At 46.2% G+C, this 20,350-nt stretch overlaps 1 protein-coding gene across 10 annotated transcripts in view; it reads left to right on the top strand.

Moving 5' to 3' along the window:
• Positions 1-3,894: 3,894 nt before the first annotated feature.
• EPB41L4B (erythrocyte membrane protein band 4.1 like 4B) overlaps positions 3,895-20,350 on the top strand; it is a 135,733-nt gene continuing 119,277 nt past the window's right edge. For 6 of the 10 annotated variants that reach the window (XM_053360700.1, XM_053360701.1, XM_053360699.1 and 3 more), the window contains exon 1: positions 3,895-4,254. In XM_053360700.1, coding sequence (XP_053216675.1) covers positions 3,910-4,254 — 345 coding nt within the window. In that variant the 5' untranslated portion in view covers positions 3,895-3,909. Of the gene's footprint in view, positions 4,255-4,559; positions 4,833-10,705; positions 10,892-20,350 lie in introns of those variants that run through there. The other 4 variants (XM_053360702.1, XM_053360705.1, XM_053360710.1 and 1 more) reach the window with 4 other exon arrangements.

Here is a 20,350-nt window from a genome sequence, read left to right as displayed (position 1 = left end):
TGGCTTGGCTCTGTTTAACGTTAATAAAAATAGAAGGAAATGGGAAGGTCACTCACTTGCCTATTAAATAAGCAGGTATTCTTTCCACCCAAAAGTTTTTTGGTTTTCATGGGAATGCCATGAAAATTGCAGAAATTCTCACAAAATCTTCATTTGTGAACCAAGGTTCAGCAAGGAGGCAAGTGGGGTTGTGTATAGACTTAACTAAGTCCCATCTTGGCAACAGGTATCATTTTTGGGTCAAGTTGAATTTGGGCAGACACCAGTAAATGACATTCAGTAAGTAGTCTTACACAAGCCAGCCGTGCTTCACTGACTGGCATGAATTTTAAACTGCTTACCTGGAGGATGAGCAAACCGTAGGGTATCTTGATTTAAGGTATGTTCCCGTAGCTCTGCAAGTCAGCTCAACGCAAAAATATGCTAACTGCATTTTTCGCCATCGTTGAGCAGGTAAAAGGGACGCTGCCTCCCACAAGTGAGTGGCACAACGAACTTTAAGGTCAGATCGCAGCAGACAGTTAACAGCACACAGAAGTACAATTCTGCCTCTGGGCACATTCATTTGAAATGAAAGAGAAGATAGGGACATGGTGGCGGGCATGGTATAATTAATGAATCTGGAATGCTGCCACGTAGTCTGCATTAATACCTCTCCCCTTGTAAAAAGGACAACCACTTTTTTTTTAATTGCTCACTAAGAGCAAAAGTTTAGTTTTGTATTTTTGAACGAATGTGGTTAGATTTATATTAGAACTCTATTTCCTTCTGGTTGGAAGAAAGGCAGATTACATCTTGCTTAATAGAACTTGCATAATAGAAGAGCAAAGTGAATTATAGAATCCTAGAATTGTAGATTTGGAAGGGTCCCTGAGGATCATCTAGTCCAACCCCCTGCAGTGCCGGAATCTCAACTCAAGCATCATTACAGGTGTCCATCCAACCTCTGCTTAAAAACCTCCTATAAAATCCTTCACCTTCTGAGGGAGCCCGTTCGACTGTCAGAAGTTGTTCCTGGTTTAGTCAGCATCTCCCTTTTTGTAACTTGGTTTGAGTTCTACGCTCTGGAGCAGGAGAGAACAAGCTTGCTCCATCTTCCATATTGAGATAGTTGAAGATGGCTCTCCTATCTCCTCTCAGTCTCCTCGTTTCCAGGCTAACTAATTTTGTGTTACGCTACACCCTGATGGCAGCCATATTCTGACTGGCACCCACAATACTTCCTCAAAAAGTGAAATGCTCCTGCTGGTCCAAAAAGGTTGGCCTTGCCTGCTCTAGATCTGTTTCAGTTCTGGTTGGGAGGGTGAATGTTTGCTTATCCAAAACTATAGTTGGCACTGAAAGGGAAACACTGTATTTTTAAAGGAGAACAAAGTATAAATATTATCAAGCTCCTATTAAGTCCAATATGTACTGTATTTTTCCATCTATAAGACGCCCCCATGTTTAAGAGTCCTCCCTATTTGGGAGGACTCCGATTTAAGAAAATGGGGAGAGGCGCATCCTAATTTTTGACATTACTTTTAAGGGGGAAAACATAGTCTTATACACAGAAAAATATGGTACTTACTGGGTGATAATCTCACAGAATTTAGCCAAGTAGATTTCCGTAGGAATAGGCTGAAGAGCATCTTGGAATACATTTTAAAGAAAATAACTCATTTAAATATAGAGGTGTAATTTGGTATTGCAAATTATTTGAGAGATCAGTAGACTCCCTCTAGTAGGGTGAATTTTTAGCAAACTGACTTCATGAAATCTCCTCTTGTATACCTTGACCTAACCCAATTCTTCCAACAGGCATTGCAGCCTTGTTCTAATCTGGTAATTTTCCTTTCTTGCCCTAATTTTGAACAATGTTGCATTTCCCAATTAATTTCTCTTTCTTTTCTTATCCAGCATTCTTTTAATATTTTGTTTTGTTTAAATACTGAGGTAGGGTGTGCGTGTTAGGCTTCCAGAAGGCAAAAAGGAGTCTGCAGCTATTGCAAAATCATATATTCCCAGCCTGGTTGTTGCAAAGGAAGAGAGGCAAAGAACACAGAAGGGCTGTAATATTTTCTTTATTTAAAATATATCTAGGCTGCCATTCCAGATGCAGTAGTACCTTGGGTTAAGAACTTAATTCGTTCTGGAGGTCCGTTCTTAACCTGAAACTGTCTTAACCTGAGGTACCACTTTAGCTAATGGGGCCTCCCGCTGCTGCCGCCGTGCGATTTCTGTTCTCATCCTGAAGCAAAGTTCTTAACCCAAAATACTATTTCTGGGTTAGCGGAGTCTGTAACCTGAAGCGTCTGTAAGCTGAAGTGTCTGTAACCCGAGGTACCACTGTATATTCTTCCCAAGGTGGCGTGGGCGATCATAAATGAGAACCTTTTGAGGATTAGGTTTTTGTTTTGTTTTTTACAGAACTATTCTGCCACCAGCCTTCCCCTTCCCTATGAATTGCACAACCCTTTAACACTTTCTGTACTTAGTTCATACGTCCAGTTTTTTTCTGAGTTGCAAAATGCACACCATCCTGAAAGGCAGGTTGTATGTGGAGGGCAGACATTGCAAGGATCTTCGGTGGGTGATGGGAACATATAGAGGTGGATTGTGTAAAGGTGCCTTCTCACTGCCAGGCCAGCCAGGGCAGAGAGCAAGGTCTGCTCTCATCATAACAGTGCAGAACTTGACTTTTCTCCATTGGAGTGATGGCAACCTTTCATTTCTCTGGAAGGGCTGAAATTCATGGACATGACTGGAGTCTGAGTTAAACTGCTCCTTGCGGCTTGTGCTAGTCACTTGGACTCCTACTTGCTCCTACACACAGCCCTGGACAGAGAGAAACTTGGCAACTTGCAGTGCTCACTGACAGAGACAGGAAAGTGAGACAACTGGCCCTCATCTGTGTTGTGCTTTGCTGCTTTGATCCATAGCATACCAGAGAAGACACTGTGTTAAGATGGATGCCTTCTGTGCTGAAGAGCTCAAGACTTGGGCCATATACTGTTTTCTTTCTTGGACAGGGCAAACCTTCTTTGTTCACACATGCATCTCAGCACGCCTGGTCCTGCAAGAAGGTCCTCCATCTGGGTTCGGCTTTGCTCTAGGACACCAACACCTAAACAAAGGGCACCATTAATGAACAACAGTATCATTACTTTATGGCTTTTTATGTATTGTGGTATTTTATGTATTTTGCTGTTGCTTTATTTTATAATTTAAGTAACGGTTACTGCAATTGTTGAGAGTGAATTTCTGTCTAATATTTGCTGATAGGTTGACATTTTTTTCTTGTATACGATTATATTCTAATGGGTTATTAAATATTACTTTATTTGATAATGTTGTTTATTTTAAGTCATATATTTATTGTGATATTTGGATTGGATTATTATAAGATGTATGACCTTTGCTGTATATTATTGTTTCTTCAGCTTGTAAACTGCTTTGTATATAGCAAGATAGAAAAGGCGGTATGCAAATTAAAAATGAAATGAAAACGAAACAATTAAGGGTGCAGCCTCAGTGTGTTCTGTGCTTTACAGAAACCCTCGTTTCGCACTCCCTTCCACTGGCCTCACCCTAAGCTCTGTGCGGGGGGCTGCCGGGTGTTCAGGATCTGCCCGTGTGCTTCCCATTGGCATCTGGTTGACTCCTGGGAGAAGAGATTGCTAGTTGGCTTGATCCAGCAGGGCTCTTGTGATAGTAATCCTAGAATGGTAGAGTTGGAAGGGACCCCAAGGGTCATCTAGTCCAACCCTCTGCAATGCAGGAATCTCCACTAGATCATGGATGGAATGGCGGTTCCTACAAAATAGAAGCACAAAATACATTGATGTTCAACAGTGAAAGGGGCTCCTTTGGGAAGTTGTGGGCTCTCCTCAATAGCTGAGATTTCTGCATTGCAAGGGGCTGGACTGGATGACCCTTGGGGACCCTTCCCACCTCTGCAATCCTGTGACAAAGAAAACAAGACCACAGACTGGAAAACGAACCAACCATTCCCATCCTAACAGTTGCTCAGGCCGAGATCCAAGCGTGCGTTGCCAGGCCCCTTCCCCTTGGCTTGGCTTTGCCCAGAACTTACTCGGAAGTAAGTGTCCAACGTCCGCAGGCTTCTTCGGAGTAAGAGACGCGCCCTCCGCCGTTCGCCTGCCTCGGCGCGGGCCAGAGAGGGCGCCCCCGACTCGCCGAAGGGCCTGGCCGGCTTTCCGGGGAGGAGCGAGGCATCTCGGCCGCCGTTCCGAGCCCTCTTCCTCCGCCCAGGTAAGGCCAGGTGGAGCAGGTGGCCAGCCCGGCGCAGGTAGAGCCGCAGGCGCCCTTTCCGCGAGGCGTCCCCGGAGGCGGGCGAGGGACGCGGCCCCCTTGGGCCGAGCCAGAGCGACGACGGCGCCGCCGCCACAGGTCGCCGCTGCCGCCTTTGTGCAGCCGCCGCCGTCTGCGGCAGGAAGGGAGGCGGCGGCAGACGGGGACCCCGCCCAGCGGCGGCGGCGGCGGCGAGCCCACCGCTGCCTGCCTGCCTGCCTGCCTGGCTCCCCGGCGGGCGGCGGCGGAGCTCCGTCCGCGCAGTAGCGCCGGGCCGCCAGGAGCCGGAGTGCCGCTCGCGTACCCTGGAGCGAAGGCGCGCCATGCTGCGGTTCCTGCGCAGGACCTTCGGCCGGCGGTCGATGCAGCGCTACGGGCGAGCAGCCGGCGAAGGAGACGAGCGCGACGGGGCGCCCCGGGCGGCCTCGGCCGGAGCCCCGGCGCCCCCGCACATCCAGGCGGCCGCGACGGGCGGCCGAGCGGCGCTGCAGTGTCGGGTGCAGCTGCTCGACGGCACCGAGGTCAGCGTGGAGCTGCCGGTGAGTGGGGCCAGGGGAAGGCGGGCTGGGGCTGCGGGATATCGGGGGATCCGAGGCAGCAGGGAGTCTCCACCCCCCCCCGTGTCACGATCCCTCCCCAGGCTTGCCTTCCTTCCGCCACGTGAAATTGCAGTGTCTTTAAAACATGGCACCGGTTGCCTTCCTTTGCCTTTTTGTACCCCGTGTATGCATTCAGACGTGCAGCTGGCGCCTTTCCGTACAATTTGCGCGCCGGAAAAGCGTTGGCTTGCCGAGCGCCTTGGTCCCGGTCGCGCGTCGCTGGCTGCCCGCGGCCTCCTCCTGCCTCCCTCCCCGCGCGAGGCTTGCAAACACGAGGGGGGCGCGCCTGGGACCGACGGCTCCTCCCCTCCGACTCCCCGGCAGCTGCCTCCTTATCCCCGAGGGAGACCTGTTGCTCCCACCACGCGGCGTGTTTCCAGTTGCCCAGCCCCCCCCAGGTGGGGCCCGTTTCCAGGCCCCTTAGCCGACGGCGCGGGCCCTCCCCGTGTCCACTCGTGTGAACAGCCGCCCGCAGCTGCATTTTGCAAACTTCCTCCTCCCACCAAGGAGGGGAGCGGAGCCACCTGTAGCTGGCGGGGGGGGACGGGACAAACCTGTGGCGCTGCCTTGGGCGTGGCTAAGGGAGGGGGGGGTAGCTGCCCCCCCAATCAATTAAAAACAAAAATACATAGCAAACTGAGGTTCTCCCCCCCCCAACAAAAGGCCTGCCCCTCCTTGGCTGCGCCCGTGGGAGCTGGTGCCTGTTTGCTTTTTCCTTGCCTTGAGTGAGGCAGGTGGGACCTGAGAGACCGGCCTTCTTTCTTTTTCATCTTTGACTTGACAGGCGCATTTCGTTGCCCACTTGGCACTAATGAATTCCTGGCACTGGTGAAATTCTGCTACAAGTTGTGTCCATGACCCTCTTCCCCTGGCAGGGGCATAGCCAGACTTTATATGTGGGGAGGGGCAGAACCTCAGTGAAGTATTTTTATTGATTTACTTGATTTAATGGGGGGAAAGCTGCCCCCCCCCCCGTCCTCCCTTGGCTACTCCCCTGTCCCCAGGGAAGAGAGTTTTCTGACCCTTGGATCAAGAGCCTTTTGAGTTTTCACAATACCAGTTCTGCCTGTCCCTGGTTATTCCACCTGTGATTGGGCTGCCTCAACGCAGAGGATTGCCCCTTTCAGGGCAGGATCCAATTCTTAACTGTCTAACCACCCTGCCTTCCCTATAGAAAGAATCCTTGCTGGGGATGAGTGTCAGGTGGGGGTCAGACAAGCCCCCTCCCCTCCCCATGTCCAAAATTGTTGCTTCTGCTTCCTGCAAGGGTTCCCCTCACTCCCTGTTTTTATGCTTCTTGGGTTCCTTGTGAAATTGCCTTTACAATGTGTTGAATTTCTAAAGTGTTGGATATTGTTTTTAAAGAAACATGAGCAACTCTAGCTTTGAAAGTATGGAATTGGCCGGATAAGCTGCTGTTTGCTCTCAGTAAAAATAAAATAAAATGCAAATCAGATATGATATGATTTTAAAGCACTATGGAATGTAAGCAAGGTGAAACTTATTTTAAACCCCCAAATCATCAGAATTCCATATGAATTTGTGTAGAGTCTGATTGTGTATTTTACTAATAATGACCTTGGAGTAAATATATGTGTGTGTGTTTAAGGTGGTTTGGACAGTGCTCAAATACACCAGATTACCAGTGTAATAGGTATTAGTCTTGCATGAAAATACACTCCAGAAATCATGTGAGAGATCTGTGTGTTTAATCTCCATACAGCAGGTCACTTATTTGTATATCAGAACAAGCAGGTGACCTGTTTGATGGAGATTTTAACACAAAGATCTCTCATATGATTTCTGGTGCGTCTGTATATCCAAAAATTGTGAGACTTCTGTGTTAAATATCAGTACCTTGAAAGCACATACAATGCTAGTTCTGCTGCATATAGTATTTCTGCTCTGATCATAGTATTTGTGCTTAGATTCCTAGGCTGGTTATTTTAAATAGGTCTGCCATGATTAGTTCTGATACTCAGGAGGCAATATGTTCTTCTAAAGCAGGGCAAATGGTCCCAAAGGAGTGATTATGGGGCAGAGGGCCTAGAAATAATTTACTAGAGGGAATGCAAAACAGATGTATGGTTACACGCCCTCCAACTTTTCTCTGATGAAAGTAAGGTAAAGGTACCCCTGCCCGTACGGGCCAGTCTTGCCAGACTCTAGGGTTGTGCGCTCATCTCACTCTAGAGGCCGGGAGCCAGCGCTGTCCGCAGACACTTCCGGGTCACGTGGCCAGCGTGACAAGCTGCATCTGGCGAGCCAGCGCAGCACACGGAACGCCGTTTACCTTCCCCCTGGTAAGCGGTCCCTATTTATCTACTTGCACCCGGGGGTACTTTCGAACTGCTAGGTTGGCAGGCGCTGGGACCGAACGATGGGAGCGCACCCCGTCGTGGGGATTTGAACCGCCGACCATGCAATCGGCAAGTCCTAGGTGCTGAGGTTTTACCCACAGCGCCACCCGCGTCCCTGATGAAAGTAGGGACGTCCTATTCCATAATAAAAATTTCCCCTATCTACTTTGTCCCCCCCAATTGTTTTATTCAGTTTATAACACAACTAAACAACACAAACAGAAAAAAACAAACAATACAAACAAATTCTTATCCTTATTTTTTCTAAACATTGTTAGGTGGGCTTCCCCAAGTCCCCAATTCCCTATCCACTTTTGGCAACTTATCTCCTTAGCTTGGAGATAACTCCATACCTTCCAACATTTCTCTGATGAAAATAGGGATGTCCTAAGGAAAAGAGGGTCATTCTGGGATCAAATCAGAAACTGGGGCGGCTTCTGTAAAACCTAGATTGTTGCTGGAAAATAGGGACACTTGGAGGGTCTGTGGTTATAGGATTTGGAACTTGCATCTGTTTGTTTTAAAAAGTTCTACCCCTCACCATAAAGGTTTCAAAGGCAGTTAACAAAATTAAAACTATCAGATCATTTTCAAACAAAAACTACAGTAATATGGGTAAAGGAATACAAAAAGCCATAAAGCGATGCTGAGGAATCTTTGTCCTGTGGGCCTGATCCTCCTCCTCCTCTTCCAGGCTGTTCTCCCTCCCACCCGCTCCCTGTGACCAACAGGCACTGGTTGCAGATCACACCCTCCCCACTTCTCAGGTTTCTGCAGGCCATAAACCACCCCTCCCCATATGAACTGCAATCATCATCTGAGGCCCTTTTTTGCCTGTCTCCTCCATGCGAGGTCCAGAGGGTGGCAACATGAGAACGGGGCCTTTTCTGCAGTGGCTCCCTGCTTGTGGGATGCTCTTTCCAGGGAGGCTCAACTGGCGCCTTCATTATACACCTTTAGGTGCTCGGCAAAACTGTTTCTCTGTTTTTCTTTGGCTGATTGTGCATTCCATGGCCTTTTAAAGTGAGTTTGTGAGAAGTTATTGTTTGGTTATTACAATATGTATTTTTTGAGTTTTTATACTCTATACCACCCTGTGATCCTCGGATGAAGGGCAATATATAAATTTAACCAAATAATAATAATAATAATAATAATAATAATAATAATGGCCAACCACTACTAATATCCTTTGCTCTAATCAGCTGGAGGGGAGGAGTTTCTTCCCCTTTTTGATGTACTAGGAAGCAAGGTTTGAACCATGTACACAAGGATCAGGAAGAATTTTACTCTGCAATCTCACATTACCTGCTCACGTCCAGTGGAGTGGAAGGTTTTTATTCCCATCACAGGATGCTGTGTGTGATTGTATTTGAGTGTGACTGTGTGAATTTTGTCTTTGTGGGGGGGGGATGTGCATTTGTGTGTGTCTGATGTGTGTTTAACTGTGATTGTGTTGAGTGTTCAGGATGTGTGCCAGGGTTGATAGTCGTGTTCTTATCAGGTAGGGTTAGGTACAGTATTGAGCTTTGGTTGGGCCAAATGAATCAAGATAGGGTTACCATATTTCAAGAAGTAAATTCAGAAAACAAAAAGTTGTTGTGATTTTTTTTAGGAATCTCAGAGTTACTGAGCTTTTTTTTAAGCAATCAACTTCAAAATCCCAGACATTTTGCAGATTTCCCCAAATTCCCCCGGACACTATTTTCACTGCTTAAATCTTGGACATGTCTAGGAAGTTCTGGACATATGGCAACAATAGAATCAGGATGATTTTGGAATCCCCCCCACTTCCAGGTTGAAGCACAATGTCTATACCCCCCAACATCTGGGCTCCCACAAAGCCTCATATTGCTCTGCCACAGTTAATTTTGTTATTTTCTGTAATCTAAGCTTTAATACATATCACTGTGTTTCTCTATATCCACGGACATTGTAAGAACTGAGCCTTTTTTTAAAAAAAAAGTTCAAGCTCTATTTCATTGTTGCTCTTTTTAACCAACACAAAACTCAGAACTCTTCAGAACTCCACAGGCAACATCACAAGCATGTAATGCTGTAAGGCCTGTGAGACCTGTTGGAGGACACAATCAAGTGCTAGGAAGGAAAGCCAGTGGGATGCCGCAAAGTGTTTTTTTTAAATGTGCAGGCAAGAAAACACTCCTCAGCTGCCTCTTTATTGTTTTTGAGTAAGTCCATGCCCCCACTCCAGATCATGGAGGAAAGTGAATCCCACTTACTTCTGCTGCAACCCCACCCAGACCTATTTGTCTGCAGTTTGGCAGGCGTAATCCACTCTAGAGCCAATGCAAGAAAGGGGGGGCAGACAAAGGACCCCTTTCCCTGCCATGGATGGACCTTAGGGAAAGGGGGGAGGGTGCAGGGGTTCCCTGGCTGTCCATGAGAGATGAGGGCCCTGGGTTCTGGAAGAATTGAGTTTAAGGGCACGAGGGGAAGGCGAGAGAGCGAGAAAGGACAGCCAAACCATTGCACATGAACCAGGAACTTCAGAGGTTGGCGAGGTTGAAGTTCGTTGACTGATCTTTGAAATAAGCAGGCATCCTTGGCTTCAGGCCTTTGTTTTTAGATGAATTGTTCAAAATATCCATTGATTTTATTTTTGCCCGCTTTCTTGCATTTCATTTTACTGTGCAGCTATTTTTAAAAAATAAAAAGACCTATTATTTCCCTCTTCTCTGAAGTGCATAACCTCAAAAGGCTACTGGAAATTGTGCTTGCCTTTTAATGTAAAGGCAGTTTCCTCATCAGGCTTTTCAAGTCTTGATCTCCTAATGCTTTCATGCTCTCTTCCTATGCTTTTAAGTCTTTACAGTGCACTTTTTCAAAAGGGCTCTCTCTCCTTTCTAAATGGAGTGATGCACTCTAGCCTCTCGGAGCTAGAACTCCTCAGGGTCTTCCACGCTGAACGACACAGATTCTGACACGAATGTCCGTTCATCTGTTGCTGTGGAGCGATTGCCTATGGCGAGAAGGGTGTAAATGTAGCCATTAGTTCCCGTTGACCTGATCCCATGTGATTCACTGTTTTAGAGAGTAGTGAGAAGTGAGAGGAGCACTTGGAGCACAACCCTTCTCTCTGTGCCTCAGTGTCTGGGCCAGCTAAAAGCTTTCCGCTCTCTATCTCAAAAAATTAAAATTGCAAATCTGCCCCTTCCTCTAGCTATGAGAGAGACCTGCAAACTCTGATGAGTATTGCACTCCAAGTCTGAAAAAATATTCAGGGAACTTGTTGAATCATCTTACTCCCAAACCCACAATTGTTTCCCTTAGTTTCAGGAGGAAAGCCTTTGTGACACCAGCACTCATGACTTCCCAGCTTCAGCTCAAGAGAAATGTTCGTACCTGGCAACTAACACAGCAGAAGCAGGAGGAGGGAGGAGTTTTTGGTGTCTGCCTGTTAATTCTGTGAAGGGATTCCTCCCCCCCCCACGCAAAAAAAAATCTAATGTAGCCACTGCACTGGACTAAAGCTGAATGCAACAGAAAGTAAGTAAGGAAGTGAAATGTGGGGTGTGAGAAGGCAAGCGAGGATAAAGGCAGGATTCAGAATTGTAGAGTTGGGAGGGGTCCAGCCCCCAGCCTTGCAGGAACCAGGAATCTTTGAGGGACAGAATAAAGGTGGGTCAATGGCAGCTGCGACTTGGTTGTCGTCCCCAATGCACTGCATCCTCACAGCATTTGAGGAATTTCACGTGAGTCTTTTGATGAAGAGCAGCTAACCACAAAGAAATCCTATTTTTAAAAAGTCATATAGACTGATACTACACAAGCTCGCTTCTCTGCTTCATTGTTATGATTTCTTTATATAGATATGTCCACATATTCTTAAAACCCACATTTCTGTTAATGAATTAATTATATAGTATGATTTTTGAAATACCTCCAAACACCATCTTGCTATTTTGCTACTGAAAGAGCTGTTAGACAGTGGAACAGTCTCCCTGGAGGTTGTGGACTTTTCTTCACTGGAGGTTTGTAAGCAGAGGCTGGGTGGTCACCTGTTGTGGGAGCTTTAGTTGAGATTCCTGCATTGCAGAGGATTGGACTAGATGATCCTTGGGGTCCCTTCCAACGCTACAATTCTATGATTCTAACTCATAATTGTGCCCAGCCCTGAGCTTGCACTATTCAGAGGTGTATTGCCTCCAAATACAGAGATTTCATTTAGGTGTCATAGTTAATAGCTATTGATACACTCCTTTTCCATGAACTTGCTTTAATTCTTTTTAAAACCCATCTGTCAATGTCTTCTTTCTTTTTTTAGAACAATTAGTGTAAGTCTGAAATAATTTCATTTTAAACAAGTGTTAGGAATGGCTCATCACTGGCAGTTAATACTTGAGTGTAGCTCATGAATGAAAATGTTGGCTCTCATCTTCATACTGCTTCTCTATTCTAGACTGGTCCTGGAAAATATGGTAATAATGCATAGAACCTCATTACACCATCCTGTAATCCTTGCACTAACTCTATAAGAAGTGGTCAGTCAGTGTCCTCTGGAACCTGGTGGGTCTACTGAGAGGTCATGGTGGGGTGGTGGCCAACTTTTGGTTTTCTCCCTATCTTCCTTAAGTGGACACTTAAGCATTGCTGTTTTACAAATAGCACCAGGGTGGATTTGATTTAAATCAAATCGATTTAAATCACAGTTTAAATCGCTAGTCAGTAAGACTTGATTTAAATCATTTTATTTTTTTACAGAAAGACTCATTCTTTCTGGTATAATCTTAATATTTACAACCAGATGGTTTCATTTTTTGGAACAACAAATTTTCAGAGTAGTTTTTACAGTTACTGTATATCAAAAATTACTGATTTTGTTATACTATTAGAAATACATAGACAGATAAGTATGAAACTATTGTGAGGTTTAATAAGTTAACTGTTCATAGGGGCCATATCTCCCAGCAGCCCTGGCTTTGGAGAGGCTGGCCTTTCTTTTTCTAGAGGGGAGAGCGGGGAGGAGGAAAGATAAAGTTGGGGTACCTAGTCTGGAAGAGGCTTGCAGAAAGAGCAGGCGGAGGAGAAACAGGCTGGTGGAAAGCTGGAAAAGGGGAACCAAGGACTGGAGCGGAGAACTTCAGGGATTCCTGCTGCAGGACTGAAGTTCCCGGTAGAGGCTTTATTGTTTGGAGAATGTCAGGCCAGCCCTGGGAAGAAGGGCCTGGAAGCAGTGAACTCTTCTTAGTTGACCTGCAAGCACTTCAAGGACTTACAGATCCCAGTTATTATTTCCACACCCACACCCACACACCCTTTGGGTTTGCTTCTGCATTCAGGTGCCTATTCTGTACAGTTGAGTGTTGGTGCAGTTGTTGGAGCCCAGTGGGATTGGGAAGAGGTTGCCAGCCCTGAAGAGCCTTCAGCACTTGCCTCAAGTCTGAGTTGCACACAAAGCATCCCTGCTGCCAGAATTGCATCTCTGTGGGAGAAAATTTTTCTTCTTTTCCACCTGTTTTGGTACTCTCCCTGTCCTTCTCTTTGCAAAGAAACAGTGGACATTTGAACATTGGCATTTTATACTTAGCAGTTTGAGCTGTTTGCAGATGTAGAAACAGCTCTGAGCGTGCTCAGAACAGCTCGTGGGTCTACCCGAAAAGTAGAATAGTTCTTGTTAGATGCATTATCTGGATTGAAATAGTGACAAGTGAGGAGGGGAAATTACACATCCAGGACAAAGAGCTAGTACTTCTGGTAAGATAAAAATTGGGTTTGGTGCTTAGAGACAGATGGGCAGATCATGACCCCCTGGTCTGGGAATAGTTTTGGACTGAGATTAACTGAGTGGTGCAGAGAGCTCATTAGCCATAGAATGAGAGATTGACAGAAAAGTACCCAGGGCACACTCTGCATTGAAATCAATTGTGGAATGAGGTGTGGGACAGGAAAGAGTGTGGCTTTGAGATTTGAGGACTTAAAAAAAAATCTGGGCATTTCACTTGGTAAGGTGAGCCCTGGTTGTCCCAATGAATCAGCTTCCACCTCATTAGGTAAGAATTAGGATTTGAAATTTGCTAGGTGCATTTTTTTCACCTGACTCTTGGCCCTTGTGACTGAGTGAAGATGCCTGGGCACTAGGATAGCACCTGACGTCTCCACCATCTGGAGGTGCCTGCCTGGGGATTCTTGGATCTTGACTATTTTCAAACACTAGCAACACACCCTATAGAATGCTATCTGTGATATTTTATCTGCACAATCAGAATGAATCACAGCACCAAAAAGTCGTATTGAAAAATATGACTTTTGAGCCATCTGGCCCCAAAATGGCAACTAGGCATTCTGTTTTGGCGACTGTAAGCCTGGTTTTTAAGGAGCCATTTTCACCTACCTTATATATCTGAGTTTCTAACACTGATTACACGGTTATGTGTGGCTTGAGGGCTTCGAAGAGGGTTTGCTTCAAGTTACTTAGTGAGTTCAAAGACGAGGTGAAATTTGAACCAGGTTCTCAGGATACTCTTTATTGGAGCAGCTGTAGTGTTGAGGGCAGCAAGCTTTTCTTTCAGTGGCTCTGAAATGCCCATTACCACATAATACTTCTTTTCTGTAGAGCTCTGTGTCCCTTATCAAACTTTTGAGTATACCAAATCAATTTGGTCTAGTGGAAACTCTCGCATGAACAAAATTGGATTGTGTCTGACAGTAGAATTAAATGCTTCATCTTCTTGAGTACCTGGGCTGCCAAAGGGAAAGTTTTGAATGTGTGTGTTGCTTTTCACCCTCATTACTGAGCTGGAACTGAATAGTTTGAAAGGCCTGGCGGGAGCAGCTCCTGGCAGGCCACAGTGCGGGTCTTGAGGGCTGCATTTGACATGTAGGTCACAAGCTGTGCTAATCCACCCTAAAGCTAATTTTAAAAATAAGGCTGGGGCTTTCCTCTCCTCAAACAACGTTATCCACCAAATCTACAAAAAATAATGCTTCACCATTTTTCACAGTTGCGGTCAATTAGGCAAATATGTTACCTAGAAAATATGCTTATTCCTATGATGTTTGGATTGCATGAAGTGAGCAAAGTGGTTCTCCATTAAGGCTAGTAACCCACTGGTTCCATTTGCTGCTTTGGTGAAGATGCTGTTCTCCTTTCAGGCCTGGGAAACTGCCTTTACCAGATCAGACTGTTTGTCCATCTTGCCGAGTGATGTAAACTCTGACTTCAGGCTCTCAGATAGAAGTTCCCCCCCAACATCTGTACTTTGTGGTGTTGTTGTCGCCCTGCCTATCTGGCTGGGTTTCCCCAACACTATGGGTGGCTTGCAGTGCATATAAAAACATAGTAAAACGTTGCACATTAATAACTTCCTGATACAGGGCTGCCTTCAAATGTCTTCTAAAAGTTGTGTAGTTCTTTATTCCTTAACATCTGATGGGAGGGCATTGCAAAGAAGGGTGCCACTGCCGAGAAGGCCCTCTGCTTGGTTCCCTGTAACTTCACTTCTCACAGTGAGGGAACCGCCAGAAGACCCTCAGAGCTGGACCTCAGTGTCTCGGTGAGTGATGGGGGTATATACTGGGCCAAGGCCATTGAGGGCTTTAAAGGTCAGTACCAACACATTGAATTGTGCTCAGAAATGTACTGGGAGCCGGTGAAGATCCTTTAGGACTGGTATTATAAGGTCCTGATGGCTTCTCCCAGTCACCAGTCTAGCTGCTGCATTCTGGATTAGTTGTAGTTTCCGGGTCACCTTCAAAGGTAGCCCCATGTAGAGTGCATTGCAGTAATCCAAGCGGGAGATAACCAGAGCATGCACCACTCTGGCGAGACAGTCTGCAGGCAGGTGGGGTCTCAACCTCAGTAGCAGATGGAGCTGGTAAACAGCTGCCCTGGACACAGAATTGACCTGCACCTCCATGGACAGCTATGAGTCCAAAATGACTCCCAGGCTGTGCACTTGGTCCTTCAGGGGCACAGTTGCCCCTTTCAGGACCAGGGAATCCTCACACCAGCCTGCCCCCTGTCCCCCCAAAACAATACTTCTGTCTTGTCAGGATTCAGCCTCAACCTTTTAGCCGCCATCCATCCTCCAACTGCCTCCAGACACTCACACGGGACCTTCACTGCCCTCACTGGTTCTGATTTGAAAGAGAGGTAGAGCTGGGTATCATCTGCATACCGATGAACACCCAGCCCAAACCCCCTGACAATCTCTCCCAGCGGATTCATGTAGATGTTAAAAAGCATGGGGGAGAGGACAGAACCCTGAGGCACCCCACAAGTGAGAACCCAGGGGTCTGAACACTCATCCCCCACCACCACTTTCTGGACACGGCCCAGGAGGAAGGAGCGGAACCACTGTTTCATGTAGATGCTGAACTTTTCAGTCCAGGTTAGTAGTTTATTTTAAACTCATTTGCCCTGCTTGGATCTTGGCTACTCCTTATAGCACCAGAGAATTTAATTTAAATTCTCTTGCTCTTTGGCTGCAGTCCTGACACTGCCTGCCTGCTTTTAAGCATACCAATAGCCTGAAAATTGCAACATTAGGTTAGCATTAGACTAGCTTCATGGACCTTCTAGAGCGCACTGTCAGGTTTAAATAAGTAAAGGACCCTTTTATTGTTCAGATTTCATGATAATGCTTCTCTCCTCTCACAACAGCAAAGTGCATTTCAGAGAACGACTGCTTTTTTAAATCATAATGGCATTTCACTAGACTCTGGATAGTTTTATGTTGTAATGGGAAGATGACATCATAATGAAACATTGTTCATGTGGGAACCTTGAGTCAACATTTTCAAGGAGTTAAAATCAAGGCTGTACCATCACCTAAAGACATTTAGGTTGGTCATTTTACCATTTAATCAATTAGTTCGTTTAAATTTACATATGCATATTCATACCTCACTACTGTATAGACCTGCTTCTTAGATTTTGGAGGAAGTGCGAAGCTAACAGTAATGTTAAATCTAACCATTTGCAATATATGATGTAGAATGCTTTTTTAATTCCCTATTACAGTAGCATCAGCACCAAAGTAGCTTCAAAAATAAAAAATGCATTTTACTGCAGCCCTACTAATTAAAATTTTGCCTCCCAACCAAATTAGTTATTTTGCAGCTTTAGTTCTTTAAAAATCCATTCATTACAATTTCCAGTGCTACATATGTATAAGTGCGTTCAACATGTTGGAAGTATTTTGTGTAACATGTTTACAAACCATGAACTTTGCCCTCAGAGTTCAGTGAACCTTTTGCATTTCAGATATGAATAAACGTTGCAATTGCTTCCTCTTAAAATTAAAAAAAGATATGCTAAAATGAGGCAAGACAGCTTTCCGGGAGTCAGCGAAACTCAGGAGGCACTGTCAGGCTGCAGAAACTTGCTCATCTGTCATGGTTTTTGTTGCTATTTGCAGTGTGTGGAATGTTTGCATGATTCAGGAAGTTGCCCTTCAGCATCCAGGACTTAGGTGTGCAAATAGAAAGCAAGTTACTTTCATTTTCTCTCCCTTGGGGTGTTGACAGGTGGCCTTTGTAAGAGGGCTATTTGAGGTGTGTGAAAGTTGGCAAATTTGGCTGAATTTTCAGGATCTTTTCAACAAACTTTTATCCTTATTTTTGCCTTACTTGTTCCTTCCTCTGTTTTCATCCCAAAAGGCTTCCGCTGAGTATGTTAAAATCCTTAGGAGGTGCTTTGTAAGCAGGATCTTATTTTGTACCTTTTAAATATGGTGACAGGTGTTTCCTAGTTTTTTGCTGCCCTAATTTTTTATGTGTGAAGTGAGTCCTTTAGAATTTGCTAACTATATAATGCAGTTTACTGAATACAAGCATGGGATGTAAGTGCCCTGCCACTGAAACACAGTTTGGGACCTGAAAGCTTGCTAACTATTTTGCAATTACTTTGGTTGATTCTAATACATAGTTTGTCCAACAATGGATCATGGTATTTTCCTATGGACAACTTTCTTAGTTTTTATATATTTGGTCAGTACCTGTTTTCATTTAATATCTCATAATTAGCTGACTTAGTTTCTCCCCCAAAAGTGTGCTGTTACATGCAGGAACACTATTGGCTGACTAACCTTCAGGGCCTGCTGACCCATGAGGCAAGGGGAAGAAACTGCCTGGGGTGGCAGGATCCACAGGAGCAGCAGATCCCGCTTCCAAGGAATGCATTGGCTGTTGCTGCTGCCACTGCCATGATAAAAGCAGAGGCCTGGGGCACACACGTTGGAGGATGGGGCCTCTGTAGCCCTGCCAAGGCTGCTTCTGTTCTGGGTGAATAGGAGGTGCTGCTGGTCTCCTCCCGCCCCCAGGAAGCAAGTGGCGGGCCAGGCTGCTCTCAGGGGTCTGCTGGGCTCTGACCCCCCCCCCAGCGTGATGCAGAGCGGATCCTTCCTCCCGCCCGACGGCCTTTGATCCCCATTTCAGCCATCAGGTTAGTCATTCCTGCCTTGTTCCCAATGTAGATCTCCATTCCCTGCTTCTTCCCTGATGGGTGTTGGTGTCATTTTGTGGCTTGCCTCAGGTGCCAAAATGTCTCTCCCTTACTAACCTTGTATCTTAAGCTTATAGTTGTGGCAAGAAACAAAATTCTGATGCTGGACTCCCTTCCTTTTTTAGAGGGGGTGTATGGCAGCCTTAAGGGACGCGGGTGGCACTGTGGGTAAAAGCCTCAGCGCCTAGGGCTTGCCGATCGAAAGGTCGGCGGTTCGAATCCCCGCAGCGGGGTGCGCTCCCGTTGCTCGGTCCCAGCGCCTGCCAACCTAGCAGTTCGAAAGCACCTCCGGGTGCAAGTAGATAAATAGGGACCGCTTACCAGCAGGAAGGTAAACGGCGTTCCGTGTGCTGCACTGGCTCGCCAGATGCAGCTTGTCACGCTGGCCACGTGACCCGGAAGTGTCTCCGGACAGCGCTGGCCCCCGGCCTCTTAAGCGAGATGGGCGCATAACCCTAGAGTCGGACACGACTGGCCCGTACGAGCAGGGGTACCTTTACCTTTACCTTTATGGCAGCCTTATAAGGATACTTCTCTGTGGAACCCTTAACAATAAGGCAGCGCAACAGGAGCTGCCTAGAGAGAGTCCAGGGTGAAATTCAGTGTTGCCTCCTCTGGTTTGAAATGAGATTACAGATTTTTATTGCATGTGTTGATTAGCCAACCAGTGCCAGGATGTTTTGGGTTAATTCGCAGCGTTGCCTTGTTACCAATGACCGCTGTTAACTATTTTGCTTTCATATAATTATTAATATCTGTACAATATCTGTAGTTCTCAAATCCTTGGGTGAGAATCAGACAAAGTTTTGTTATTTGTAACAAAGCCACTTGGTATAAAATTAAGTAAAAAACAAGGTATCTCATTCTCTGATCAATATTCTTAAGGGATAATGCTTGTTATAATGGGGTTGGCATTTGAGCCATATGTTTTGTTTTTTTTTTTAACTGGTCAGTTTTAATGCTATCAGATCCAGGCAGGTAAGAAAGCAACATATAAATGAACAACTTCCAAGGGGAAAGTTAACATTTTTTCCTTTTTCTGTTTCTTACTGGAATTCATGTAATGTTAAGTCAGTCCACAGTGAGCACATACGCTATAGGCTACCAGAAGGAAGGCTGTGGGCTCTTTGCTCCTTCCTGGTCCTGCTGCTGCTGTGCGGGGCCACAGTTTGGCTTAGCATATCGTCTAAGCTCAGACTCATGGTTTAGCTTTCTTCCAGACAAACCACAAGGTGTCACTAAGGTTTGTCCTGTGGTTTGTTTGGGGGACAGCACACCACAAGGCTGGGTTCAGATGACACATTAAGCTAAACAGCAGCTGAGTTCAGTGCAGTGCTGCAGCAAGAGAGCCAGCTAGGAGGAAATTTCCTCTCTGGAAACCCATTCATTTGCACTGACTAAGCCATCATTTGGCTTAGCTTTAATTGTTACCTAATTCATACAAGCACGTGACAGCATTCCTGTATCAGTTTTATTAATATTTTGATGGTGTATTTTCATGTAGCATATGGACTCAGTTTACTATTTTTTTGGCAAGATTTTGACAGTGTATATCTTATTTTTAATGGCTTTGCTGTACATGACTCATGCAACAAGGTGATCTAAATAATTGTATATTCACACTGAAGGCTTTTACTGTGTATGTTTTGAAATGTAATACGGAAACTATACTTTGACTTCAACTCCTTTCTGTATGGAACCTTGCCCAAGGTTAGAGGATGACATTCTCCAGCCCTGTGCACGGATGAAATAATATTCTGAATCAATAGACTAGTAATCCCTTGCAGATGATGTAGTTACTAACCCATGGCATATCATTGTTTTCTTAGAAAGAACAGAACAGTCACTCTACCACTTAAGACGTAGGTCATTGTTATTCTTCTTTTCCATCCTTTCCAGGGACCTCCAGCTTCTGCCAAATTAATGTTCTCTCTGTCAGTGCTGCCAAGACTCTTGAAGAGCTTCTGTTGTCCAACAATAGGAACAATCGGGGGTTGGAGAAGGCTTTCTAGGGGGAACCAGCCATCCCTTCTGGGTTCCAGCAGGATCTAGTGAGATGGGTGCATGCCCTCAGAGGTGCCCCTTAGATTCCACTGCCCAAGGCAGGTGCCTCAGTCGGCCTTAGGGCTTGTGCATTACCAGAAGGAGACTCGGGGCTCTTTGGCCAGGCTCCACTAGGGGCGGGAGAGCTCCTGTCCCCAACGGAGCCAGCCCAGATTTCCCTGCTGCTTGCACTTGAGCAGCAAGGACCTTGGGGCTCCTTGGCCAGACTCCCTCCACGTTCACTGGTGTGGGGGGTGGGCGAGCCACCTTGTCCACTCGCCTCCCACTCCCCGATGACGGACCAGGCGGCAAGAGCCAAGCACACAGGCTCTGTGCATTTGACTGCCTTAGCCTTTGCCTGTGTGGGTGTGCTGCCTCTTTCCTGGGGAGGGGGGTTCATTCACCCCAGGAGGAAAGACGCAGCCCACCCTCCTGGGCGAAGGCGCCTTGTGGAGAGGGGCTGCTGGAGGCTGCTAGTGAGCACTAGACCCCCCCAGCAGCATCCAAGAGCCCCTACACCACCTGGCTGCCTTCCACCGAGGGGGTGGGCTCCAAGCAAGGCTGCAACCCCAATCCCACTCCTACTCATG

Source organism: Podarcis raffonei, chromosome 13 (genome assembly GCF_027172205.1).
Source record: "Podarcis raffonei isolate rPodRaf1 chromosome 13, rPodRaf1.pri, whole genome shotgun sequence".
Taxonomy (NCBI): Eukaryota; Metazoa; Chordata; class Lepidosauria; order Squamata; family Lacertidae; genus Podarcis; species Podarcis raffonei.
The sequence above is the reverse complement of the archived record's forward strand: the minus strand, read 5'-3'. Positions and strand labels throughout refer to the sequence as shown.